General features: G+C 47.8%; 7 protein-coding genes across 7 annotated transcripts; 3 read left to right on the forward strand and 4 right to left on the reverse strand.

Annotated features, from left to right (window-relative positions):
* Nucleotides 1-111: 111 nt before the first annotated feature.
* Nucleotides 112-1,737, reverse strand: F5891DRAFT_955400 (major facilitator superfamily domain-containing protein; the record flags this gene model as incomplete). Its single annotated transcript, XM_041375323.1, has 3 exons — nucleotides 112-957; nucleotides 1,011-1,424; nucleotides 1,486-1,737. The coding sequence occupies 3 exons, from the start codon at nucleotides 1,735-1,737 to the stop codon at nucleotides 112-114; spliced, it is 1,512 nt and encodes a 503-aa protein (XP_041224050.1).
* Nucleotides 1,738-6,153: 4,416 nt separating this feature from the next.
* Nucleotides 6,154-10,114, reverse strand: F5891DRAFT_1043561 (uncharacterized protein). The gene is made up of 17 exons (XM_041362149.1): nucleotides 9,948-10,114; nucleotides 9,768-9,917; nucleotides 9,323-9,589; nucleotides 8,876-9,270; nucleotides 8,727-8,824; nucleotides 8,568-8,673; nucleotides 8,286-8,517; nucleotides 8,082-8,231; nucleotides 7,745-8,029; nucleotides 7,688-7,691; nucleotides 7,572-7,644; nucleotides 7,449-7,521; nucleotides 7,174-7,392; nucleotides 7,017-7,120; nucleotides 6,767-6,964; nucleotides 6,367-6,639; nucleotides 6,154-6,307 (listed from the first exon to the last, which is right to left on the reverse strand). The coding sequence occupies exons 1-16, from the start codon at nucleotides 10,027-10,029 to the stop codon at nucleotides 6,583-6,585; spliced, it is 2,493 nt and encodes an 830-aa protein (XP_041224051.1). The 5' UTR covers nucleotides 10,030-10,114; the 3' UTR covers nucleotides 6,154-6,307; nucleotides 6,367-6,582.
* Nucleotides 10,115-10,136: 22 nt separating this feature from the next.
* Nucleotides 10,137-11,499, forward strand: F5891DRAFT_461303 (uncharacterized protein). The gene has a single exon (XM_041371907.1). It carries the CDS (start codon nucleotides 10,170-10,172, stop codon nucleotides 11,367-11,369), a length of 1,200 nt encoding a protein of 399 aa, XP_041224052.1. The 5' UTR covers nucleotides 10,137-10,169; the 3' UTR covers nucleotides 11,370-11,499.
* Nucleotides 11,500-13,674: 2,175 nt separating this feature from the next.
* Nucleotides 13,675-15,555, reverse strand: F5891DRAFT_1043577 (uncharacterized protein). Its single transcript, XM_041362150.1, has 4 exons — nucleotides 15,287-15,555; nucleotides 15,001-15,227; nucleotides 13,988-14,950; nucleotides 13,675-13,924 (listed from the first exon to the last, which is right to left on the reverse strand). Exons 1-3 carry the CDS (start codon nucleotides 15,478-15,480, stop codon nucleotides 14,112-14,114), a joined length of 1,260 nt encoding a protein of 419 aa, XP_041224053.1. The 5' UTR covers nucleotides 15,481-15,555; the 3' UTR covers nucleotides 13,675-13,924; nucleotides 13,988-14,111.
* A 544-nt stretch (nucleotides 15,556-16,099) lies between these two features.
* F5891DRAFT_1129482 (uncharacterized protein) lies at nucleotides 16,100-17,627 on the reverse strand (the record flags this gene model as incomplete). Its single annotated transcript, XM_041364401.1, has 11 exons — nucleotides 16,100-16,228; nucleotides 16,282-16,372; nucleotides 16,429-16,493; nucleotides 16,542-16,638; nucleotides 16,690-16,897; nucleotides 16,960-17,042; nucleotides 17,096-17,209; nucleotides 17,265-17,314; nucleotides 17,368-17,440; nucleotides 17,488-17,530; nucleotides 17,585-17,627. The coding sequence occupies 11 exons, from the start codon at nucleotides 17,625-17,627 to the stop codon at nucleotides 16,100-16,102; spliced, it is 996 nt and encodes a 331-aa protein (XP_041224054.1).
* A 3,362-nt stretch (nucleotides 17,628-20,989) lies between these two features.
* F5891DRAFT_1279467 (uncharacterized protein) lies at nucleotides 20,990-22,981 on the forward strand. The gene is made up of 13 exons (XM_041370355.1): nucleotides 20,990-21,106; nucleotides 21,154-21,196; nucleotides 21,248-21,320; nucleotides 21,377-21,426; nucleotides 21,474-21,497; nucleotides 21,557-21,593; nucleotides 21,658-21,695; nucleotides 21,744-21,826; nucleotides 21,880-22,108; nucleotides 22,164-22,260; nucleotides 22,312-22,373; nucleotides 22,432-22,531; nucleotides 22,590-22,981. Exons 1-13 carry the CDS (start codon nucleotides 21,064-21,066, stop codon nucleotides 22,695-22,697), a joined length of 987 nt encoding a protein of 328 aa, XP_041224055.1. The 5' UTR covers nucleotides 20,990-21,063; the 3' UTR covers nucleotides 22,698-22,981.
* A 704-nt stretch (nucleotides 22,982-23,685) lies between these two features.
* On the forward strand, nucleotides 23,686-24,555 carry F5891DRAFT_461401 (uncharacterized protein). The gene is made up of 2 exons (XM_041371908.1): nucleotides 23,686-23,927; nucleotides 23,979-24,555. The coding sequence occupies exons 1-2, from the start codon at nucleotides 23,805-23,807 to the stop codon at nucleotides 24,498-24,500; spliced, it is 645 nt and encodes a 214-aa protein (XP_041224056.1). The 5' UTR covers nucleotides 23,686-23,804; the 3' UTR covers nucleotides 24,501-24,555.
* The last annotated feature ends 1,320 nt before the right edge of the window (nucleotides 24,556-25,875 follow it).

Here is a 25,875-nt window from a genome sequence, read left to right on the forward strand (position 1 = left end):
GCAAAAACAAAACAAAAACAAAAGACAGAATATGCAAGATGCGATGCGTGTCTGGGTCAAAAGTATGCGTCAATAAGGTATACAGAGAGAGTAAGCATCCACGCGTGATGGTCAAGCTCCCTCGTTCTTTTGTTTTGCTGCTATCCGTCTCCGTTTCCACGCTGGGATGAAGTCCACGTTACATAGCAAGGCCACTGCTATAGCGTAGATAACGCCGAAACAGATGGCCGGTATCGTCCCCAAGTGATAGGCTTTGACGAGTGCGGTAAGGATCTGACTCTCGTACTCGGGATAAGCGGCATGATTATCCGCAAGCTCAAGACCTTGGTTCACCAACGAGTCTGGAAGTTTTCCGCGAAGCGATTCCGTAAAACTAGTCTCATATATTGCTGTGAGGAGTGCAGTGGCAAATGTACCACCCAATGTCCGTATGAAAGACAAGAACCCGCTGATTCCTGCAATTTGATGAGGTTTGACAGACATGGGTCCAACGACGAGGGAAGGTTGGTAGAGCAGACCGGACGCAACGCCCGTGATAATGGAAAAGCCGATGGTTGTCACTGCAGGTGTGTACTGTCCCACCATCAACATTAAACCACTACCCAGCGCATATAAAATGCCGCCTGCTACACCAATAAGGCGCACTTGCCCCGTGAGCGCGAGGATGTTAGCCCCTGCAACAGAAGATATGCCGAGAGTGAGGATGAGGCCGAGCATCTGCAGCCCGGACTGAATGAGGCTGGAACCTTTGATGTCGATGAAGTAACGGGGAAGGAAGAAGACGGAACCGAAGTAGCCAGCTCCAGTGAGAAAATTGATCAAACAAGTGATGGGGATATTCGGTATGCTGAAAAGCCGAATATCAACAACGGGGTGTTCGGCTACCTTGAGTTCGTAGAAAACAAAGATAGGTATGAGAAGACCTCCAACGATGAAGAGAGCAATGATAGGTGCCGACTAGAAAATGCAGTTTATGTAAGTACGAAATGGTTATGAAGACATGTACCTACATTCCAAGGGAACAACTTGTTTCCCATCTCAATGGCAATACATATCATGCTCGAGACCGCAATGGCAAGTACAGAACCAACGTAATCCACTTCTCCTAGTTGTGCAAGTAACCCGATGCTTTGCTTCCGATGAGGAACAGGGTATCGGACGCATGTTGTTCCAATGACCAGCGTGACCGCAATGAGCATGAGAGTGATCCAGAATATCCATCTCCAATTTGTGTCAACGGAGAGGACCGCGCCCAGCACGGGCCCAATCGCTAGACCGATTGCAGAGGCACAATTGAAAAATCCCAACCACAGACCTCGTGAGTCCGCCGTTGTCAGATCCAGAATAATGATCACGCCAACAGATTGTCTTCCAGCGGCACCTATACCCTGAAGAAGGCGAGCACCAATCAATGAATTCATACTCTGAAATGCGTGGGTACGTCAGAAATCCCCATGGACACACTAGACCTAAATGGGAACGTACCGTGGCCAGCCCACACCACACGGTTCCAGCACCAAAAATAAGCATTGTAGCATTGAACACTTGGGCACGCCCAAAGATGTCCGCGAACCTGCCAAGAAGAGTTTGTGTGACGGTGAAGCCCAACAAGTACGATGTTGCAATCCAATTTTGGTTAGCGAGGTCGTCGAAATCAGCTGCGATGATATGCATGGCAGTGGTAGCGGTAGTCTCGTTGAAGTAAGCAGTAAAGTTGCCAATCCATAAACTCGCCATGATCAGAAAAAAGTGGGTACGAGTGACGACCACGGCGGGCTGTTGTTGCTGTGGGCATTCAAGTGTCTCCTGCTGGCAGGTTTCCAGCGACTGTTTGTGAAGAGAATCAGGTAAGGAGACTATAGGCATCTTGTCTTCGCCCATGATGATGCTGTTGTTCATGGTCGCGCATCGCGATAGAGTGAGAGTTGGCGATGAGGTCATGGGGGCCGAAAGCTAGTGATGAATGAGAAAAGGCTAATGTATTAGTAGGGCGAACATCAAGGCGGTTCAAGGTATCAGCACGCGAGAATTGGAAGCGCAACCCTCGAAAGTCTGGAAGTCTGGGAATGTCAGAAGGATACGTGACTGAAGCTGGCTGAATGAAGTTGCACTTTGAGGAAATACGGCGCTACTTGAACCCATCGGCGACTTGATGTACACACACGAGCATTGTTCCCTGCACACGGATCCGCGGGGACGAGGGACAGATCCCGAAACACTATGTGCGGAAACTCGGCGAGAGTTACTTCAGGCACTTATTTCCGAAGATACAGACGGTTAAGGCCTCTGGGGCCAAATTCATGAGTAAAAAAGGAGGTGACGATTACAGAAGTACTAGCCAGGAAACTCTGAGGAACGGAGCGCAAACGGAGCGTCCGGAGAAGACGTATTGTGACCAAAATTGATTTTAGCCTAATTCTTGACCCATCTAGTGTTAACCGTCCGCGGAAATCATGTGCCCCTCATCTGCGGAATGGGTGTGAGATCTTATATTATATTATAGATAGCATGGGGACATGGAAACGCACTGCACATGCCCGAAAAAACGGATGCTTTGAGTTGTAGTCAATTGGCCGGCCAGAGATATGCAGATTTTTAATGGGTTGCAACGGCTTAATGCCACGCCATACGCCGGTTGGGTCTCTGCTGCCAGATCGGCGACAACGGGTTCGTTGACTAGTATCGATATCGCTTGTTGTGATTCAGATTCACTCAGAAGAAAGAAGGGCAAGTTTAGAAGTTACTAGCTTGGAAATTGTGCTGTTTACTCAATGTTTACTCCACCGAAACCGGGCATCGCAGTTTGAACGGCTCGGCAAACAATCCATAGAACAGCACAAGATTACTATCCGACCGCGAGCCTCGAGGAAGGCAGGTGTATGAAAAATGAGGTGAGCGGAGTGATATAATATAATAAAGGTCTAGCTGATGAGTCAATCGATTGTGCCTTTCCATCATGCTGTAAACTGTTGTCGAGTCGGTGTCCAGCCCTGGATTCTAGATCTGCCATTCTTCCATTCTTCTTGGGGCTCTCGAGTCTCGATACCACTGTCCTTCTCTTCGCTCGCATTGACATGTTTTCTTTCCACCAAACACATGGGACGTGACAATCAGTCATTTTAAGTTCTAGTGACTCCGTGGGTTCGTTCTCTTTCTGATTGGTGATAGACTCGTTCTCGGAGGTGAACTGGCTGTACTACTGGCCGCCGGAGAACGCGATGGGTGTGCACCGCGATTTGCCGGCCGAATACCGCACCAAGACAAACTTTACTTGCATGCGTTCACGCTGTTCCAAACGAAAATTTCTCTTCACTGTGCGTCGTGAATGCTTGGTCAATACGTTGAAATCTATGACGTTTATTGATCGATCTGTGGCAGCCCTTCAAGATCCACGTGTAAGCTCCTGAAGATCCCCCTGTGGCCTAGCTGCTGTGCGTAGCAGTCACAGTGTTGTTACTAACCCGTTGTGATTTAACCTGATTATTATAATCGGTTAAGTAATAGGTAGGGTTCATGTTAAGTTATTTGGCTTAATGGTGGCTGCCAAAATTTCAATCATTATCATTGTTCCGTTCGATCCTCTGCTATTGTCCCGGGACCGTATTGCCTCCAAACTGCCCTGAGGAGTCCTTGTCATCAGCATGATGAGCACGGGCAGGATGCCGACAACGATGACAATGAGGAATACACATTGATGTCTCAGGCCCTTCAGAAGGCGGCAGGCTGCGATGAATTTGTTGCTTCTTCGGTCAGAAGGTATGATAATGTTTCGCATCCACCACATGCTCAACTGGTCGGTTGTGGTTCGATTCATTGGACGTGTTTTGGTTCCAGAACGTGAAAGAAAGTGGCGCTTTGTTCTACGAATGCCATGCCTGCGTGAGGGTGAAGAGATGTACGGGGATGTCAGCATCAAGCTGGGAAGTACTGGATCGTCTCAAAGTAATTAACTATTATTTAACCTGTTAACCTATGGTTAATTCAAAGCAGGAGGCTTCGCAACGGGCTAAACTTTGCATTTTTACAGCATTCAATACTATTATTAGCAGCCCAGCTTCGCGGGACGCGCACCCCTGGCCGCCCCCATAATTTTTGCAACAAGGTGAATGACCGTCCGATAAGTTTGAACAGCAAAGCTACTGAGCCTAGCCTCACACTGAGCCAATTGCAGCGTGACGCCAATTTGCGGATAACCAATCGAAATGTTGGCTTGTCCCCTCAGACGAGTACTATTTTAGACAATAGATTACTAAATTAGGACGACCCTAGGGCTTATGGACCCTGATTGGCCCTAGAAGTCGGAATAAGAGCTTCAAAATTGTCGTTGTCCTCCTGTGTGGGAATGATCATTCTACTCAATTGTATCACGGTTTAGTATGTAACAACACTGGTGCGTACGTTTATGCGTGCATGATTCGTGATGCCGCGGGTAAACGAACCTTTGTGACAGGTTGCCGGATGTCACGGTGTATCCCTCAGCCTCCGCGGGTGTTTTACTCAGATGATCATTAAATCTTTTGGCCGCGAGGCTCTTCCATTACGCAGCCTTGGTTCCTTGAGGCTTCAGCTCCAGGCCATCACCTGCCGTCACATCTCCCGCCACCTTGCGGCTCTGAAGAGTGCTATCACCAGAAATGGCAACGTGTTGCGTTGGACTAGTTCCGAATCTCCAATAACGATGTATTGGTCGATGAGCGGCCAAGCTGCAGATCATATTGTGCGTGTCTCTCGATCGCTTCATGTTGTTTCCTGGTGTTTCAAGGGCATTCTTATTGCAGAAGTAAAAGGCAGTAGTGTCTGTCATGTTTACTGCCGGCGACCGCAATTCCAGCTTCTTGCCATGGGGTAAACTTGACTTGCGAAGCCGATCAGAGCGGGTCCCTCCCAATCTACAAAGTCACGGTCTTTCGGACCTCTTAAATAAGCTTTTCCCTTTGCAATGCTGGTTCTTACGCCTATATTTAGTTCCAGGGGCTAAACGGTCTTTGCAGCTGTTGTTAGATCTTCAACTGGTTCCCCGCGGATTCATTCGGTCACTCAGCCACTGGTTGGCCCTAACCCATGCGTATCATCTTGTCGTGTTCATGTGCTTGACGGCGATATCGATCAACCTTGATCAATGCCTTGTCTTCCGATTATTAGCAACATGATTGAATAGCCACATTCACCTCACGTGTACGAAGGGAATGAGAGCGGCCCACCGGATGTGCCGTTATTCTTGTGCGCCCAACAAGTCGTCGGTGATCTCGATGGGATATATATAATCACAGCTCAGGGTATGCGACGGGTGAGAAGTTATCTGATTAGTGAGCCAGAATATTTATCGTACGTACGTATCATAGCTTGACAAGCGCCCATTAAGTTATTACTATTGTCCACATGATTCATTATGGCACTCATCTTGGTGGCACTAGGACGTAGCTATATAGTAAGCCATGTCCTTCGAAGTTTCGGCATTACTCTATTATCAGCAGCACGGATCACCGTTATCCTGGCTAGCAGAAATTGAATATAACAAGCATCACTGATCTGCCTGAACATTTTTCAGGAAGAACTTATTTTGCACATGATGGTGCTGATTCTGCCGGATGTCAGTAATCTGGACTCTGGGGAACAAACATGACATACTCATTCGGTGATTCATTGTAATACCTGTCACGCAATAAATTTAACCTTGCAAGGTGCTGCGTAGATCTATGGAACTTGTACTATTCTGCCTCTCAGAATGCATTAAAAAGAAGAATCGCCAACGAGAGATTACTGAGATTGCGGCCCTGCTCGCACGAGCTCACTGGGACCGATCGTATTGACGGTGAACTGATAAAGCTGATTGTCGTAACCGGGCTTTCCCGAACTGGCGAGATGCAATGAACGACGATGCATGATATCTGGCTAGATGAACCGAAATATTAATTTTGATCCATCAGATTCCAGATAAGACTCACTCACAGTACGGCAAGACATCCACATCGATTATACGACCCCGGGTTTCGGCTTGGTGCCCAACAGTCGGCGTGATGTGGTCGCTTTCTCGCGCACAACGTAGTACATGTTGGTACTTCAGAGTTGTAGATCTCAGAGGTGGGAGTCAGCCTTGCGTGCCGTTAGAGATGTCACATGGACAGAACATGCCAAAGATCTAGAACAAATGGATTTCTGTCTCGTGGAGATTTATTGAGTCCGCAATCAACAACCGGCATCTCACTCAACCTGGCAGCTTTCTTGAATCACATCTCCAAATGGGCAGCCACCACGCCGCGCAACTACGCCATAAATACGTTTATCAACACGTTCTGGCACTGCTTTACTTATCGGCCCCTTCAGAATAAGCCTTTCTTGCCCATATGCACAAGCAGCTAGACTGACCGACAAATTAGGCTGCGTGTAGCCAGCACCACATGGGAATCATGGGAGCTCTCCTGTCACATGCTGAAACGCTACTTCAAGAACATTTAAGCATACATAGGCTGATAGGAGAATCGAAGCGAAGCATAGAAAAAACAGTTAATTTAACTATATAAAATCGCGGGAATGTAAGATGATGCCAAGTGTTTGCGAGAGTGCTAGCGATATGGCGTGGTGTTACCATGGAGATCCTCGCAGGCTTGGCCCTCCAGATAACTGTTCGCCATTTGTGAGCTATCGAAAGAAAGTTAGTCTAGAGGAAGAAGGAGAAGATGATGTACAATACCACAGCATTAATCTGCTTATGAATCAAACACAAAACTAAGTTGCCAATCAGCAAGGTACGACAAGCAGCTCACACATGAAACTCACAGTCCAAATATGACATAGCAGCATTATTCTGATCTTCGACAAGCATGTCACTGAACTCAATTTCCGTCCCATCCATATTTTGGCGAACGAGAAGCATTTTCGGAGTGCGACCTCGCTGAGCGTAGCGATGCGTGAGTATATTCCTAACCTGAGCAGATAATCGAGTGTGAAGAACTGGGAGCTGGATCTGTAATAACGAAGATCAAGGAAAGGACATTTTGGTCGACCTGAGCACTAACGATATTCGGATCCAGAGTTAGGAGGTCGTCGACACCAAATAGGTCAAGAAGTAATTGCGGGGACACACTGGAACCGACCCAAAATATCATGAGATCTTCGTTATCTGATGGAAGGACGTAGGTAAGGAAGTTATACCGAAAGAAGTGCGGGACAAACCTATTAGATAGACGCCGTGTGCTTCCATGTAGGTGTGGCTGTCCCGCATCAGTGACGGAAAAGACATCTGACCTGTTGTGGGGTCTGGAAGCGCTGTGTCGTCTGCCAAGTCGTGAAGCGCAAGAAGGCGGGGATAGAGATGCTGCATTGTTGCGCGCACGCTCATAGATAGGATCCTCTGAGCATGATAGTTGCGCACGTCCGCAGACACATTACGACCTGCGAAAGTATGTTAATCGACGAAAGCAAGAAATGACCGAATCACAATAGCACACCTTTGAGGGGTTTGCACTTCATGATCGCTAGGGTGTATACAGGCAGAGCTCGAAATGCTTCAGGTATAATTAGCTGCGAAGCTTGTTAATGAAAGGGACGGAGATGATATCTAGCGGACTCGCCTGAGAGACAGCGGTAGCAGCCGCACAATTCCGCCGATAGCCGAGTAATATCGACGAACATCTATCAGTCGAGCTCTTCTCGAATGTGAGCCATTCGTCGTGAAGTCAATTTTGACATCGCTGGAATGAATGTGAGGAAAATTAAAGGTGGCAAAAAGAAGGTAAAATCGGACATTCCCTTGCCAGATGACACACTACGGCATCCATATCAGCATACCTAAAAACGTTGGCGGCCAAATCTGCCACTTCCAGGGCAAGGTTACATGTTCGGACACGGCGTTGACCATCTGGTGTCGTATGGAGCACAGCGCACTGCAAGAATGCATACTCTCGAGCATCCAACTTCCGTGAGTGCTCGATATGCACGGATATAGCTTTGTCGGAGTCAAGAATTCCAATGTCCAAGTCCGATACGGAACGCTCATGGAAATTTCCATAATAATTTGATATTCGCAGGCCTGCACAACTTCGTGACTTCTTCGGGGAAGATATTGATCAATAAAGACTTACCATTGGAACATCGCACGCGCAATAAACAATTGTATACTGTCGTGCGAGTTAGTAAACGCCGTAGCTGGGAAGTCAAAACGTGTTGATCTCGTGCAGGATTAAACCTAGGATGGAAAAACAGTTCGCCGCCAGTGGTAGAGGATACGATGCCTGTGCAGATGCTTAGCAATGAGAGCACTGGCAACAGGAAAAAGAAAGACGTGCCGATAGATCCAATATCGATAGGTTTGCTCATTCCAAGGAACATACTGACGCCAATACCCTCCTCTGAGCACTCCTCAGCAATGTCTCTCCATGTCTGATGACGAGGGAGGAACATAGTTCGCTCGTTTTCCGTGCCATATAATGACACCTGATCATGTAGTGGTTCAAGAGCACCGGGTCCAATCGCAGGTAAGACACTCTGGAAAGCAATGATGTGGCCCCCTCGGCCTGCCTGCACGAGCATGCTTTAGCTAGATCACGTGATTATTAACTAGGACGTACGAGCGAAGCTAGCCCAGCAAGTAGTGCTCCCCCAAGCGCTGCATTATCAATGACGGTATCTAGATAACGTTCTGGTAATGCCTCAAGTAGACCTTCGATGGCGGTTCTTGAGAAGGGAATGAGAGTGACTTGAAAATTAAGGTAATAAACGTTCCTGACCTGGATTTCCAGGGATCTACAAACAAGCCCTCACGCAAAGGAATAAATACTTCCTCTAAGTCGGAAACCACAATCATGCTTGCCAATGACGAGGCTGGCTAGAATTTGTCTATATCAACTTGACGCAATGATGCGAGTTGTACGCTTACAGACAGATCATAGAAGTGTAGAGAGGTGTCATATGTCAGAATCGCAAGTTGAGAACCTTTTGGGAAGGACGGCTCTGACAAAGTTCCGTCAAGGGAGGTACCGCCGTAGAGCATATCTCGCAGAACATCACAAGCAGCCTTAAGAAAGCCCGATCGAATGGCTTCCAGCGAGACGTCAAACGCAAAAAAACAGTTCAGGGATTTGGGCTCGCGTGCTTGAGAGGAAGGAGGGTCGATAGAGAAATACGATGAATTCATCTTCGGCAGAGGTGGAGGCGCCCAGTATTCTTTTCCTGAGACCACGAAGTCAACAGTTCCCTTGTTCAATTCAGGGCGATTTGGAAGGTCTATTCGCATAAGATTTGCGTCCAAATTGCAAAAATAATCCGGCAACACTGGAAACCAAAACTAAGATACCGTCACTTTAAAGGTCACACCATGCCATACCTTGAGTTTCGTGACCGCAAAGATTACACTTCCATTTCCATCCGCCGGCAGTCCATGCACACCATGGGTTAATGTACCCTCTGCACTCCTTGCACCGAGGGGGACCTGAATCACCGCAGTCCACGACTGGGATAGGCTCTTCGCGAGGATCAAGATCTGCAAATGGCTGGAACACTGCCGTAAGGGGAATATCGCACTCTTTCGCCAAATGAGAGGAGCTTGGAAGGTTCCACGTTGATACTCTCACGTGTTTTGGGCTCGAGTTTCCTGTAACAGAAGATTTGCTCAATGACCACGGAGCAAGATTCGAAGCCGAGGTAACAAATTGTCAATGTCTGCAGTGAGACCAGCATGGCATACAATGGCGTGAAAAGGTGTTGTCTACGTCCCACCACACATAGCACCTAGCCCGAACGTTACATTCCCGGGAGGAAATAAGGCTTACCTTGGTCAAACGCTGTGAAGTCGGATGTTGATAGTGGTGGATTGTTCCCGGGTAACGTCATGAATGAATTTCCTTCCCATTTCTCCTTGTCCGATTCTATCATGTCTATCGGAGATGGCATCTGACTTGGGTCGATCCGAGGTCGCAACCCTGTGGAAGTAAGTGTCAGCTAGAGATCACAAAGTGAAGAGGCAGCTGACGTTCCCTTGTAAGGTTCCCCAGCACTGTGCGGCGGTTGTGGTATGTGTCTGTTGGCATGCATGTAGATTACCACACTGACAAGTATAATACTAGTTGGGTTCCTGTCAGAAACTGTTGTTTGGCATAGGCTTTAGATCCAAACAAACAAACTTGAAATTGATTTGCAACTTGCGCTTCAAGCGATTCATTCAGCTTGCAGGCATGGCCACTTCGCAAGTTACCTCCGTTCTACCCGTCATGACAGATATGCAATTACCACAATCTTCATCTGCTACACCTAGTGAAGATATAACATCAAATGGCACTTCCATTTATCCTCAATCTCATACACGGTCCCCTCCGAGTCCATTGACTGCCACTTCGAATAGCAACCAAACTACTATAGGCATGGGGCCGATGTCTGGTTCTATACATAATGGCGCAAATTTGATTCTAGATCTCATTAGGACTGAAAGACAACAGGTTTCCGAGGTCGGCCAGCGAGAGATGGCACACATTCAGCAACAACACAACGAGTATCGTGCATCGTATTCGAAAGTGATTCTGGAAGAATCAATCAAGCGACGTGATGCTGAGGACAAAGTTGTGTACCTCTCAACCGAACTGGCCAGATATACCAAAGGGGCCACTGAAGTACAGAGTATCGCTTTGCAAGCTAGAGCAGCCGCAACTGTGGCGCATAATACCGCTTCTGAAGCTGAAAAAGCAGCAGATGAAGCTCGCAGCCACCTCATGGCGGTCCAGGATGCGCTTCAGCAAGTTGGAATTACTGTTAGTCGAGATGACTCTGTAGCATCCAACACGCCGAAGATAATCTTGGGTACGCCATGGCTCGAACTCATCCCATCCCAAATCCATAGCTCAGATACACCACTCCCCGGTTCCTCCAGTGTCCCAGACAACAAGCCGGGTTCTTCCCCTTCCCATACCCAGCACCTCGGCTCGCCATCAAAATTCATCTCGTCTATTAAAGAACACATCAGTTATCTCAGCGATACATTGACCGTCGCCCAAAACAGCTGCAAAGATCTTGACTCCCAACGCAATCAGCTCCAGAGCGACCTTCGTATGCTGTGCCACGATCGAAACGAGCTTGAAAGCTTAAAGAAGAAAACAGAAGACAACGCGGAGTTGCTTGGCCAGTGGAAAACTAAACTTGCAAAATTGGAAAATGAGATACAATGGTTGAAAGTAGAGCGAGATGACGCGGTTAAGGCCGAAGCGGAGGCTGCTATTGCATGTGAAGAGATGAGGAGCACCTCGGCAGCTAGTGCAGTCGTTCCTCAAATCGTATATTTACCTCCTGTTCTCAAACCGAATCATCCTACTAACAGAGGTTTCTACCAGCACGTTCGACCAGCTCTTACAAGATCAACAACGTCAAGCCGAGGCGAACGCTGAGAAGGTTCGGATAACACTGGAGGACTCTATTGAAACCAAATCCGTGCAAATCCGTGACCTACAGAACCGGCTCATACAGCTTACGGCCACTGTAAATGAATGGGAGGGTAAATACGATGCAGTAACTGAGGAGCGTGACTCCCAGAAGCAGCTCCTGGTCGCTGAACGGCAGAAATACAAAGAGTATGTAACCGTTCAAACATGTGACACCGTGAATGTTGACTGTACATCAGAGCAAGCTCTAGCCAAAAGGAACAGATAGATGATTTGCAGAAACGACTGGAAGCTAGTGCCTCAGAGGACGTCATAATGACCAAGGTATTACGAATAGATGAGCTTGAGAAGGAACTGGCCTCAGTCCGGGCACGCTACGCGAAGTCGATCCAGGAGAGAGATGAAGCCGTTGCTTTAGTCAAGTCTCGCGATGCACAAATGGAAGAATTGCAGGAGACACTCGCAGTATCTTCAAGTCGCAAATTAACGAAGGAGGGTGCGCGAAAGAATAAAGCAAGTGGAAGTTCCGAGGAGAAGAAAACTACTCCATTGAAATCATCGACCTCTCATGACCAGATCCAGTTCAGAGCGCCTGAGGTGCGCCCCATAGCCGCATTGATAGGTCTGTATGAATACCTTCTATGTTTAACGTCCTTTACTAACTTTGATGATAAGCCGATCAACGGTCTAAACAAATCACTGGCCCTAAAAAAATTGGGAAGCTGAAGTCCAAGTCCTCAAGCACTGCACCGGGTTTCTCTGCCGCTCGCCCGATGGAGATTGACTCAGCGTCATCGACTGATGTGGAAATCATCTCAGGACCGACACCAATTGTCTCGCAGGGGTCTAATAGTGAGTGACTATCGAACCAACCATCGCATTTTCAGTCACTTATTACGTTCATTAGCGAAGCAAAAATCTCTCCGTACTGGATCGAACAAAACGCCTTTAGCTGTTAATACTGTCCAGACAGTCGACTCCCCCGCAGAGAAGACTAGTCTCAAGCGTACTGCAGACACGAACGATTCTTCCACACCAGTCACAAAGCGGCCCAAACTCTTTCTTGACTCATCCGCTAGCTCCGTTGAGAAAGCCGCGCCTGCTGCATCCAGCTCGCCGGTTTCAACTTCCTCGGAGTCGAGATCTGCGACATCTTCACCAGTCATTGCAAAGCCTGCCTTCAACTTCAAATTTCGAAAAAATTCTGCGCAAGCAAGTACTTCAGTCTCCTCGGGCGGTGCGACGCCATCGGAAGCTATGGGTAGCCCGCCAAATGTACGCACATCCCAGAGTGCGACTTCAAACGAAGCCCCTTCTGTGGGAGCCGGCGACGGCGGCGCGTATCGCAGATCAGGTAGCGTTGCCTCAGAGACTGAGCTCGCAGTAGAAAGCACACTTGGTGCGAAACCTCGAACCCGACTTCTGAGACATGGGCAAATGAAACCCGTCGTATCGACAACTGGCGAGGCTACCAGCTCCAAGAAGCATGCTGAATTCAAAAATTTCAATCCTAGTGATGTTCCAGCAAAGGAACAGCCCCCTGGGTCATCGGCTCACTCAACGGCAATGAGCGAAGAGCAGCCGCAAAACGCCCAAGGTGCAGCATCTGCAAAAAGCAAACCGTCTTTGCTGCGCCGATTCAGTAGGTTTATCTTTTCAAGGACATTTCAACCGAATTCACCCGACTCCTAGGCGGCATAGATAACCTTTCAACACCTCCATCCAATTCTACACCATCTCCGTCCCTTTCAACTGCCTCTGGGAGTGCAGCTGGTCGAAGCAAAGCCAATTCCTCTCGTGACACCATCTCAAAGGGCATCTCACAGCCAGCAGGAGCTAAGTCTATTTCTAAAGGCCCGAGGTCGTCGATGGCTATGTTACAAGTGACTCTAGAATCTTCTCCCAAGGCACCGAAGTCGACGACAGCGACTAGGTCATCAGGAAAGGTACCCCAAAGGCCAACGGGGACGCCCAATACCGGAGATATCAAGAAAGGCACCTAAATCCCTCTTCGTATTCCATTACCTTGTATGATTAACCGGGCTCTTCAAATACCCTGTCACTGTAAAGCACTCAAATTACCCGTATCTTACTCTCGTTTAATATGTTTTACGAAAAGCTAGTTTCTTTTGTTGTACATGTAGTATGTACGCTGCTTAGATGGACGACAATTCAGTGGTACACATTATAGAAACACAAACGGATTGAATAATAATTTCAATGAACATGTGAAAAGCGCGTCGTAGCTACCACCTCTAGCTGCACGGAACATACAGTGACTGAGTGACATATTATTTGAGCAAGACACGTCGCTCGCGCGATCGCAGGTATCACGCGACCCATTAGCTTGGTGTAAATAAAGTTAAACCCAGTCAGCAATTTGTTTTTGGAGACAATTCAAATCTTGTTCGGCCCAAAGGGACCTAGATGATATCCGTGGACATTCAACATAGGGTGTGACAACTTGGAGTAATTTTTTTGAAATCTTCTCGTGGTTATAATGTATCATAATTGAAAGGAGTTACATAGCTGACTGTAACTATCAATGGTCTCGTCGAAATCTGAGAGGTGCATCAATGTTAGCATGGCGTTGGTTAATCAAGCAAGGCTACGACAAGACACACATATCGGTTGTAAGTGTAGAGAACGATAAGATGTGGTCTAAGAAGCCGGCGGGAGGATGGTCGGATGATAGCCAGGTTTGGTTTGATCAGCCAGCATAAGAGAGACGGATGCTCAAGGACTATATCATAACTTCGCCGTTGAGCCATACACCCTGGTCTCCCCCCACAGACTCCATACGAATGCCTCCTCCGGCGCTAGTCCACGTTTAACTATTTCTTCATACGCAGCCTTCACCTGGTCAGGACCACAAACCCGCCGAAGTGATACACCCCAGGTTCCACAGTCGGACATAAGCCTGGTCCAAGCTTCCTTCTGCATCTGAGTGATCGCAGAAACAGAAAGCTGTTGCTTGCGTACGGAGAGCCACTCAGGCATGAAAAAATGTTCCAGTTTTGAGTCACCTCCTTGCGAAGCCTCTAAACCAGAACCCCAGCTAGTAGCAGACGAGGGTTCGGTTGTAGAAGCTGACACGTTCGTCAAGCCGAGCGCAATGCATGTGACGAGTTCAGAGTCGCCACACGCACGGAAATGGTCGCGCACTCTGGCGTTAAGTGCATCGTTACCTGTAACGTCTACATATATCCAGTGTCCTCGTGCGAGGTCCCCGACAAGTGACGTATCAAATGACTCGTAGTCAAGGGCATCGTCGTATAGGGCAAGCCGTTTCGTGAAAGCGATATTCTTCGTTGACGTCAGTCCAATCACCCGTCTTGTCGAACTCCCCTGCAAAGAGTTACGTCTGCGGATCAGATATGCCAGGCAGAAGGCAGTCTTTGAAGAGGCAGAGGATATAAGGATATGAGTGGACCCTCCCTTGTAATTGGACGAATTAAGCCAGTCCTCACACCAAAATGAAGTCCAGAAAAGAGGGCGATAGAGCATTGTGAGATCTTCCGCAGTTGGCGATGGATCATATAACGGGTCCTCGGCGCACCGCGTAATCTGGTTGTATGGTCGGCGGTCTATGTCATTTAGTGAGTGCCTTCGTGCGTCAATCTAGGAACCAAATCACCTGGAGGAAGATGAAGACGGGGCACAAAGAAAGCATACTTGTTGGCGTCCGAGGAAACCGGGAGTAAAAGATATCGTGCTGGGGCGAAGTATCCATACACTCGCTCTCCGGTATGAACTTTAGGGTGCGTGGACTTTATGATAGTACCAAAACCCCACACAGGAGTCACACCATGAGTTGTTGAGGAGACTCCTTCTGCATCTGGAGCGTGGTGGAATTCAAAATACCTAGCATGCTGAAGTGGTTAGACGACTCAGAAATGTCTGTACTGCGAAAAGGGACGGACCTGAAGTGCGAGGCCTCGCCCAAAGCTTGATATGTCATATTGTTCGTGGAGAAACCGAAGCGGTCGACTTCTAGCAGGACATGGTCATGAGGAATAGTCTGTGGAACTTCACATTTAACTATTATTGCTTGATTGGGATCTTGACTAGAAGACGCCCTCGGGTGACAGAGTATCAGATTTTCCATCTGTTGCATGTTGACATTCAGATTCGACAGACGAGGATCGACAGGATAATGGCACTTGTACTGTGGTTAAAGCTAGAACTTGTGTATAGTCTACTAAGTACTGTGTGCACCGCCACCACCGTGACTCATCTGTACGGCAAGTCCATACCAGGGGTTGCGGCAGGACGCGGGCTGGAGAGGCTCATGATGCACAAGGCGGTCCTGTCAGGGACAGGAGGTATCAACTGTATTAAGTCGCATTTTTTTTACTGATGAAGTTGATTGTACACTTGCTGTATTTCTATTGCTACCGTATTCTTGTTTCACAATAAGCAAATCATCTGGCTTGACCCGTTGTCGAAGTGCGGGAACAGTTCAGCAACGAGCTCGATACGCAGCAGAGCAAACCGCGCCGGACAAAATAAAAAGAAATGAATTGCCGCCGAAAGGATGTGCAGAGGAGTCTAAAGAACAGCGGGCGGGAAGATTACTGAGAATTTGGAAAGGAAGGCAAAACTGAGAGTGGTGAAAAAAAGCGCAATGTGCGACGTGCAATGATGAGCGGTATTTCTTGCTTTGACGAAAATGCGGATACGAGGTATGGGTTGGATAAATATGCGGTGGTCGTACGGTACGACATGACGCCATTCTAGTAGGGCGGGCGCTTGAACTCGTTGCTGATGATCTGTGCCTCAGGGTCGAATTCGTCGTCTTTTACGATTTTGCCACTGGCATCATACTCGGCAACAGAGCGATCGGGACTAGCGAATGTGTCCATCTAGACATGTGGGATTCAGAATGCAGAGGAAGGCGTTTGTGGCAAACTTTTACCTGAACGTGTACACTGTCGCCTTTCTTGACGGAAATGCGATTATTTGCGCTAGCGTTGCTCCTGAATGCGAGTGTCGAGCCCTGGGTGGAACTGCGTTTGAAGAAAAGGGGTAAGTCGAGGAACGTACAAAAGGACTGAAAACGTACGTGAAAACCTCTGGACCTTGAGAGGTGAAGTTGGTCAACCTTCGTACGACGCGGCATGCTACGATCTGGAAGTGCATGTTAGTATGCACTCAAAAGACTGCATTTGTGCAAACCGTTGATGCGATGGCAGCAGGGACATTCGCAATGATCGACAGGACTGCATTCAAGTTTATGAGCATGAAGATCGTCGCCATCAAGTTTGCCAAGAATCTGGGGTAGTCACGATTGAATAAGCGAAGGCCCAACACACATCGAACGTACGCAATAACAAAGTAGATCAGACCGTCCCCAAATATAAGCTTGATAAGCTTGGAGCGACCGTTAGCCGGGAATGCGAGTTTCCAGCCGGTTAAGCACAAGACTGTGAAGTCAAACGCCATGGAGTAGATGAAGGTAATGGCCAGAATTTGGTTATCTGTGTAGATGATGACACATCCTTCATCTACCCATGCAGCATTCAACAAGATCCCTGATGAAATCGGTTGTTATACCCGCATATATGCGCTGGTTCAGTGGACAAATTGCGCGTACCATGAAGGAGGAATGACCAATGACCCAGAATGATCAGAACGAGGGCGGTGACTACATATTTGTTCTGCGACCATACCGCCATGCTGTAGTATGTGTCAGTTGCAGCAGGCCGTAAATATATACGTTTGTGACTGACGTTCGCAATGACAGATTGATGCTGGCTAAACCGATTGCAGAATTTCCAAAGATCTGGTTGAAGGTATATAACGCCTGGCAATTAACCTCGGTTGTCACGTTGAGCGCAATAGAGCTAATTGTTGTGCTTCAATAAAACGCGTAAAGCGAATGAAGGAGACGGGACTTACATTCCGATCAACGCGAAGAGTAAACTGTAGCGGCCAGAAAAGTAGAATAGCTGTCACAGATTTATTGTTCGAGGGGGGACACCCAAATATTGTGGGACCTTACCAAAGGCCATCGGAATCGCCTCTTGCCGGAGATAAACTGCCAGTCAAAATCCAGCGAACTGACGAACTCCCATCTACACCGTATCAGCGACAATCCTTGACTAACATGAACACATCTTACATGTAGAGCCCAAAGAGTACATGCATGAACTTGCTGAATGCCTCTACTCACACCACGTAAGGCTAATAAGCCTAAACGAGATATCACTCTGACTTACCAGCGTTGGCGACTAGCGTCTTTTGGGAGTGCCAGTCGACCATGGTAGCTTTCGGGATGTACAAGGAGGATGGTAAAGAGCCTGAGGGGGACGAGGCTTCAAAACTGAAAGTTTTCCTTAAATAGGGCACGGGTGCTTGTTGGGGCCTCCTTCTTGCCATATATGCGAGCAGCTTCTAATAGAACTTCAACAATATTATCGATAGCCTCTTCTTACACGGAACCAGTGACTGCAACGCAAGGACGGATACGTAAGGCACTCCTGTTCGGAACTCAGATATACCAGATATCCGAGGGGGGCACTTGGTTGTGATTTCGACATACGCAGTGGCCCTACCGCTCATGACTACTTACCTACAGAGCTATCGTGCGTCCGGAACTTCAGCTTCAGCCCGGTATGGACATGAAGGTAGCGAAGTTCATTGAGTAAGACCACGTGGACGGTACTCTCGATTGAAGTGCTGAGGACGATCCATGCTGTCTTCGCTTATCGTATTGATGATCTTTGGAGCAGTGGCACTTGCCACTTTATGTAAAGTTTAGAGAATCCCGCGAATTTCAAATACGGACTTCCAGGTTTGCTTCGTCGGATGAGTCTGCTGGATGTTTTATTTAGTACGTACAGTAGTCAAGAAAATATCACAAACCGCTAACGAAACCTTCTTTCCTCGTGTTTTGTGCGTGTTGTAGTGAAAACTACTGTGCAGTAGGCTCTGTCACAACCAGATTCTATATGAATTATAAAGCAATTAGATAGGTTGAGGAGGCAAAGGAGACCAGGTAGACCTTTTTGTCTTGATAACTGCATTCAAGTACTTGTTACACAAGAAAACCATCATTCTGGTTCTCTTATACCCTAGCCTATGAGGAAACATAGTCGCCCAAGCACCAAGAAAGTCGTCTGTAGCTGAACAGTCTGAGCATCAGGACCTGGAGTATTGTCGATGAATTTGTCCCCAATGACACGTGTTACTGGCATGATTCGTTCGCTGACTAAGCCATCCCTTACTGTACGTTTCAACCGGAACCGACGGACGAGGTTCTACATCGTTTTCTTCCTGCTGGCGGGAAGCTGCATATGCTACTCTGAGGCTTGAGGTACAATCCAAGTTTTCCGTGATGATTAGTTAGTACATGCCACGTATGAGTCGGATCAGTGCGGTCGTTGCATTGTAATGCCAACGTTCTATCCACTGATCGCGGTCATGGCGCCGCTGATGACATAGCTCTAGCATATTCAGGCCGAACCGATGGTTTCCAAAAAACGAAACGACTCGACAAATTGCAAGAGTCGAAGGAGGCACTTACTGTGACGGACGGACGAACTACTGGTCTTTCTTCCCAGTCAAATCTCAGCGCTCTGCATACCTCTTGTCTTCACGTACTCATTTTTTTCTCATTGATCAAACTGACACTGTTATCTTTTCAGGTGATTTGAAATAAAGTTTCACCACCAACGTGTTAGCCCAGCTGCAGCCACTCATCGTGTTGAAGAGCCAATGCATCTTGATTTCTTGTCAAGAGCGTCGGACATGGTGGTTCACTACAGTGACTCAGCAGGCCAACTCAGTTCGTGTACGGCAAATATCGTGTGGAAGGGGCGTTCATCGAAAGCCATAAGCTGAAGCTTGTGGCGTTGTTAACGGACATTCTGAGAACAAGTTACAGCTATCATGCTGACGTCACGAACGGCGAGCATGGCTTCTTTCAGGCAAGAAGTTCTTTGCCTGATACCTTGCAGATCGCTGGAGCTGTAAACGAAACTGGACCAGGAGCGTATCGGGCTTCTCCACGTCGGCCGTCTTCTGCAGGAGTTTTTTCTTCGCGCAGGTGACCTTACGTTTTTGCTGGATTTGACACGCAATGTCTACAAACATTTCTCGTGACCGCCCTCATCTCCGCAGGTAGTGGGTAGCCTACCTCTGTTCTCCGTTGACTGGGTCGACGGCTACTAGCAGTCCTTCATTAAACCATCATCCCACGTCTGTCACCTTTGTGATTCACCCACGTGTTGGTCCCCGTGCTCAGGCCTCAGGCCTCAGGGACTATTCATTTACCATTCATTACCTCAGGCCCTCTCCCATCTTCTCACACTATCTCAGGACAGTCGACATTCAATATTCAAGCTTCAATCAATTCATAAACAATGATATCGTAGATTCCCACGACTACCGAAGAAGGGCCTACGATGTTATCCCCAACCTCTAATGCAATGAAGGTAAAGAACAACGCCTTGAGCTCTAACTGCATTCGTGCTCCTCGAACGACGTTTCTTAAGTTGCAGCCAGAAGACTACTCGTCTGTTTCGGTTCGTACATATACCGGGGGGCGAGTTATCCAGAGACTAGGGATATCCACATGTCCCTTGTTTAGTAGCTGAATTCGCCGAGAAGGCCTATGGAGAAATCATCCGTCCTGACCAGCTTTTGCACGTCTCTCACCATCCGATGTGCTCGCTCGTACCGTCACCTCTTTGTATGATAACTTGAAACCAAAGTTACTTTTCAGCCGCGTCCTCCTTACTTCATCTCCATTCTTAATTGGAACCGCCGGCATTCGATATTCAGCTTCCGATCGCGGCGCAGACCCCGGGCCCCGGCTGTTTTATTATTTCCTCGGTTCGGCGGCGAAAATTTGGAGCCAGTCGGTCATTGATCAATTGCTACACTTGACCCACTAGTCAGATGCATCTATCCGAATCACGACCGAGACTTACAGGTCTTTCGAGCTTTGTTACCAATATATTCAAGTCAGTCGTCCATGTCTGCCATGGGACATTCCAGTCCAGTATGAGGCACAGTACCGTAACGGTCCGAATGGTATCCCCAGGTTAAGAAGAAAAGGAACGTGCATTTAGTCCATGACCTGTCATGCAAGTCATGTCATTCAGGCATCTTGTAGCGGACTGACGGCGACTCGATACGCTGCAGTTGTATAGCTGGGACATCTTCCTACCAAATCAAAAGCTGGTCTCGACTCTGGACTCTTCAATAACTGCAATGATACTATCGAGTGCGGAAAGACGGAGAAACACCAAGGCGCTAAGATCATAGAAGGTGCTTCCTTGATTCATGATAAGTAGATGTTACGGTTTGCTCTTGAATAAGGGGTTTATTTATGAAATCAGCTTTGCCAAGAGTCATGGGAGCGAACTCATTTTCACAGGAGAACGTTCCAGGGATCACCAGGGCACAAGTCCAATGATCAAACATGGAACGGGTTGGTATTGCATCAACCTGTCCGGGCAGTTGGCGGGCTATAATACCGCCAACTTCTCATGGTTCATGCTTACAATCAATACAACCATGACAGCAATGGAACTTACGAAAGGGTAGTAACCCCGTGGACCGTTGTCGAAACAGATAAATAGCACAGCTCTGCTGATACCATCTTAACACACTCCTTCATTCTCCAACTTGACGGTCTCTGTGCCGTTAATAACTGATCAGAAGCTTCAAGCAGTTCTCAACCGCTAATAAGATGGTAGACTGGAAATCGGGGGAAGTGATCCAGATGGATTCCAGTGCGTATCGGTTATATTTACATGGGTTTTACTTATCCGCCCCTCAGTGATCTTCCTGAAGTTAATGCATGCCCTCCTTGGTCTATACTTGTGAGAATTTGTTCGCGCAGTGATGATTATGATCTGATAGACGAAGCTCAGATGGGAATTCTTTATCTCTCTGGACTTCGAATGGGCTGTCATGACAGGCAAGACGAGGTTCCGTTGGCCACTGGTGAGGACATGTCTGGTGCTTTGTTGAAATACATTCCTGAACCTGCCGTTCACCAGATTTTCTACTTTGCCGGTCGGTATCTTCTTCTTTTTGCACTCATTGGAATGTAAGTGTGCCATTCTTTCGTTCCACCATTTCTTACTCTTCACCTAGTGCTGTAGCCCTGGATACACCAAGGTATGTTGCGACGTCAATTCTCGTCTCTCGATAAACTAAACAGTTCTGTTTACCACTAGCGAAATCAATTGTCAAGCACTTTATGCCTTTAATCAGGTGAGTTCATATCATGGGAAGAATAGCATAGAATATCATTCCATTTAGCTGGCTGGCAATGCAGGCAGTCGGACTCGCGAGCATCAACCTTTCTGTCCGGACGTGAGTCAAGGATTGATCATGTGACATGCCTGTCTTATTTGGTGATAGGATCGTTATTTGGTCTCAGAACACTTGGGTCGTTATCCTCCTGGTGTTAATTATTATCGGGCATTGGTCCCTCATCCTGCAAGGTATACCACCTTCTCACAAGCTCATGAAACTAGCTGATCGAGTGTCCTTGCAGGTATCCTTCTAACTGCCGTCTGGCTTCCCGGCGTCGGTTGTGCAATCACTTACAGCGATACCACTATCCTTGCTGCCACTTTCATTTATTCAATGTGTTTCGACTTTGTGGTCTTGTGCCTTTCGGCATACAAGCTAGCCTGGACTCATACGCGGAGTGGCACGAGCATCGCACCCTCCAGACTTGTCAGGATGTTGTTCTCTGATGGCTTGATATATTTTTTTATCGCGTACGTCTGTTTATTTCCTCTCCAGCTGGTCAACACATAACACATCCTGCGTCAGGTTCGTGTCCAATGTGATCGCAACAATTATGATGGTGCTCAACTTGAACACCATCATGAGTGTTATTTTCAACGTCCCAGCTGCTATTGCTTCAACAGTGAGCCTGGTTTCTTATATGCTCGTCTTCTTGCTAGACTATTGGATGCAGATTGTAGCATCTCGTGTTGTTAGGCGGCTGACCAACTTCCAGCGTTCAGGAGTAGAGATGATGTAAGTGTATTTTGCTATATATGGATACGTCGGAGCTGCTACACTGTTCACTTTTTAGTAGCCACCCTCTGGAAAACTGCGGTACAGCATTCAAGAACACTGATGCAGGACTTTCTAACCCGGTTAGCACACCAAGGACTGCTGGCGTTCATGTTGAGGTGGGTAATAAATCCATGTAGTGTGCCTTTCTTCCCTCATCGATGTCACTGTGCACAGATGGACGCCTTTACACGTGCAGCGAATTTTGACTATCGTAGTGTCCATCGCACCGCGTCTTCAGCAGCAAGCTACAGTGAGGACCATAAGCCAGTTCAGGTAGTTTAACGTAACTCTCGCATTGCTTGGGCATCTTCGATGACCCTGAGGCAGTCCTGCGAGATGCTTTTGTGTTTATTTTCATTTGGACTATTCTCAGAAATTTAAGTTGTTGATTATTTGCCCAACAACGTACTTCGAAGGTACTGCTATTGTTCCTCTCCAATAACATTCAGACGCCAGGTACACATGATGAGCCCAAAATCGGAGTCGGTCTTATCTACAGTGCGATCCATACTTTCGGATGATTCAGACATGATTATGAAGACTCTTTACCCCCCTTTAACTTATTCATAATGAGCTGTCATTTTTGCAGATTATGCAGAACTTAGTACCAGTATTGTGGAGATTTTCGGTGCCTTCAAATTCATTATTTCTTACTGGTGCGCCTGCCTTCTACAATTCCCGAGCTGACGAGATCATTCGCTGGAGTTTACCATTATCCGATTGTCTTTATTGCTCGTAGGGCTACCAAAGCCACTGATCACTCATGAACAGCTCGTGTGTTGTGCCAGTGACTCAGTCGCTACTAGTATTAGTAGCGTCTAAGACTAAGAGCGCTAAATATCAAATTTACCGCATATTACGTATGTGGCCAACTTTTCTTCTTTTCGTTTGTCCTGAACCCTATCGACTTTTGACTCACATTTTCGGTCCAAAGGCCTGCTGGCGGGTGGAAATTGCAATGGAAGCTGCATTCCAATCCTGGCATGGCACGCTTGGCCAATCTCAATTCTTCAAACCATATTTCCAACGAATGAAAATATTCGATACTTCTCGAATCCCACACTCGGCGTACACCAATACCGCGCTTTTATATCATGCTGATGCGGTATCTGATACATATCACCGTCCAGGCGCTATGTCTGACATCTGACACGTATCCCATCACTTCGCTGTCCAGGTGCCATGTCTAACACCTTCACACACTTTGAGATCTCAGCCCGGAGGGATCGGTACTACTGCCAACTGGCACATATGGTTTTGTCCATCAAACCAAGGAAACGTTCACCGTCCAGGCGCATTTACCCAGTGGCCCCCCGCCAACCCAGTGGCCCCCCACCCAGTGGCCCCCGCCAGCCCACATCATGACTCGTAGTGCCCTCCAAGCTAGGAATGGGAGAGTTGGCACGGTGGGCCTCCTTGCAAGCTCGGTCTAATAAAAAGGCGTTTCCAGGAGCCCCAATCTGCAGTGAACGCAACCCCAATACTCCTATGGCAAACAACGGATCTCCGCAGGTCATTTTTTCTTTCTCACTGGACGTCGCGGCGGCTGAACTTTTTTTGCAGCATTTCCATTCTCTCGGCGAGACATTCCAATGCTTGTGGGATGGTGAATTCGCCGGATTTCATTGCAATAATTTGATATTTGGGTACGATACGTCAAGCCATCTCCGAGACCGTCACGGAATTAGGGGCCCGGATGACCTCCATGTCCTTTGCCGTTTTTTGGGTTGTAACACGATGATTAAAAAACAAAATCTTGCATGGCATGTGCAAGCAAACCATTTCGGGATCAGGTATTTTTGCAACACCTGCAACCAGCCATTCACGTGTACATACAACCTGGAAGTGCACAAGAGAAGCTGTTCTTATGTCAGGACTTTCTCTCCCTCATGTATTACGGGCGCTAATTATTCAATTTTAGGAGAGTATGTAGATGCTGAAGCAGCCGGCAGGAACGGCGGACTGATGGGGATAGGGGGACGGAGAAATGGGAGGGGACACGGGTGTCCCCTAGATCTACGTATAGACCTGTATCTCAAATTGGCAAAAATGTGGACTCTCAAAAAAGCCGTAGCGGGCCAGTAACTGAGTGTTACAACACTTCTTGTAAGATATATCGAACAAGTTATGGTTAACGTCACGTGCTAAAGCGTGATGAAGTGTGACAAAACCAATGATCACTCATAGGATACTTGCGACAGCAAAGAGAAGAAAAACTGAAACGGAAAATCTATATAATGTGTCCTTCTGCGTACTTGACCCGTTTTAAAATTGTCATTTGTGTTGAATTGCAAGAGGAGATGGTCACTGTGTTCTCTTAGCTGGCGCTCAGTGACTGTCACGGTGCCATCTTCAGTAAGTTTGCACAAGACCGTCATCAATTTGCTGATCGTTCGGATCAGCTTACATTCTACATAGTAATCGTGTCTTTACAGAACTTAAAGGACGTTGTAGACGATGAAGAAACTCGTAAACGCGGATTTCCTCAGGGTGGCTCATTCAAGTTATTGCAATACAACATTGTGTTACTCACAGAAGATCAGTCTGCCATAATACATGCTGGCGTTGGAGAACTGGAAACCCCAGGCGAAGGTTTTGGGGGGTAATCATGCTTTTAGGTGCGTGATTGGCAGGCAAAATCACGGTCGAAACGTGACCTGGCTGTTTCCCCAGGAATCGACCGGAAATGTCCTTTTTGGGAAGGGAATCCCGCCCTTCTGGTTTGCTCGCCCGCCACCTCCTTGTCATTGTCGTCGACATCGTCGCTGTCTCCATCTCAAGCCCATTACTCCAGTGTTATTGGCGCGAAAATCGTTTCACGCCAAGATTTATCTTCATGGTCCATCCACTGGCAATGGATGTCGACCGCAACAACAACAATATTAATGCTATTGACCCTGCCTTACTTGCGCTGGCCAATCACAGCGTGCCATCAGTGGCACTCGGACCTGTGCGAAGTCGGCCATCCCGCCGTCAGCGAGGTGAGCTTGTTTTTTTTCGGAGGAGGGGGGGAGGGGGAATTCATTGTATGTACTGGTACTAACAAACTCACACAGCTAATCCCTACACCGTGCCATCTCGCAGCGAGTCTCAAAACCCTGCTGGACAAAGCCTATCTGGAGGAGGAGAAAGTGCTACCAGGTCAGTGGATCCTTCATCCGAAACTCGTTGATACTGATGACAGACATTTATCAGCGCCAAATCGACGGTGAAGCAACTCCAGCAGTTGTGCCGCGAGCGGAACTTGGGCACACGAGGAAGGAAGGCTGACCTTGTTGCACGGCTCGCAGCACACCCAAGGTATGTGCATGTGGACTTGTCTTTTTTTCTCGTCCTTCATCACACACTCCCCTGGCAGCGCTCCCAATCCAGCCCTCGCATCATCTACCCCCTCGATTATCAGCACTGTGCCTGTGCCAGCCGAACCTGGCAGCCCAACGTCCCCCACCCAGTCATCTGA

This window comes from Suillus fuscotomentosus, assembly GCF_016647785.1.
Source record: "Suillus fuscotomentosus strain FC203 chromosome Unknown F5891scaffold_39, whole genome shotgun sequence".
Taxonomy (NCBI): domain Eukaryota; kingdom Fungi; phylum Basidiomycota; class Agaricomycetes; order Boletales; family Suillaceae; genus Suillus; species Suillus fuscotomentosus.

What these genes read in the sequence shown, in the direction of transcription:
- F5891DRAFT_1043561 (XM_041362149.1), bottom strand. Translation starts at nt 10,029, where the DNA reads ATGCATGCCAACAGACACATACCACAACCGCCGCACAGTGCTGGGGAA. An exon ending in CTGCTACCGCTGTCTCTCAG is followed by an intron (nt 7,522 to 7,571) that starts GCGAGTCCGCTA and finishes CAAGCTTCGCAG; the next exon opens with CTAATTATACCTGAAGCATT. An exon ending in ACACGGCGTCTATCTAATAG is followed by an intron (nt 7,121 to 7,173) that starts GTTTGTCCCGCA and finishes TCCTTCCATCAG; the next exon opens with ATAACGAAGATCTCATGATA.
- F5891DRAFT_461303 (XM_041371907.1), top strand. Translation starts at nt 10,170, where the DNA reads ATGGCCACTTCGCAAGTTACCTCCGTTCTACCCGTCATGACAGATATG.
- F5891DRAFT_1043577 (XM_041362150.1), bottom strand. Translation starts at nt 15,480, where the DNA reads ATGCAACAGATGGAAAATCTGATACTCTGTCACCCGAGGGCGTCTTCT. An exon ending in GGCGAGGCCTCGCACTTCAG is followed by an intron (nt 15,228 to 15,286) that starts GTCCGTCCCTTT and finishes TCAGCATGCTAG; the next exon opens with GTATTTTGAATTCCACCACG. An exon ending in CCGTCTTCATCTTCCTCCAG is followed by an intron (nt 14,951 to 15,000) that starts GTGATTTGGTTC and finishes TAAATGACATAG; the next exon opens with ACCGCCGACCATACAACCAG.
- F5891DRAFT_1279467 (XM_041370355.1), top strand. Translation starts at nt 21,064, where the DNA reads ATGGTAGACTGGAAATCGGGGGAAGTGATCCAGATGGATTCCA. An exon ending in CTTTTTGCACTCATTGGAAT is followed by an intron (nt 21,427 to 21,473) that starts GTAAGTGTGCCA and finishes CTCTTCACCTAG; the next exon opens with TGCTGTAGCCCTGGATACAC. An exon ending in CAGCTGCTATTGCTTCAACA is followed by an intron (nt 22,261 to 22,311) that starts GTGAGCCTGGTT and finishes TATTGGATGCAG; the next exon opens with ATTGTAGCATCTCGTGTTGT.
- F5891DRAFT_461401 (XM_041371908.1), top strand. Translation starts at nt 23,805, where the DNA reads ATGGGAGAGTTGGCACGGTGGGCCTCCTTGCAAGCTCGGTCTAATAAA. An exon ending in CAAACAACGGATCTCCGCAG is followed by an intron (nt 23,928 to 23,978) that starts GTCATTTTTTCT and finishes CTTTTTTTGCAG; the next exon opens with CATTTCCATTCTCTCGGCGA.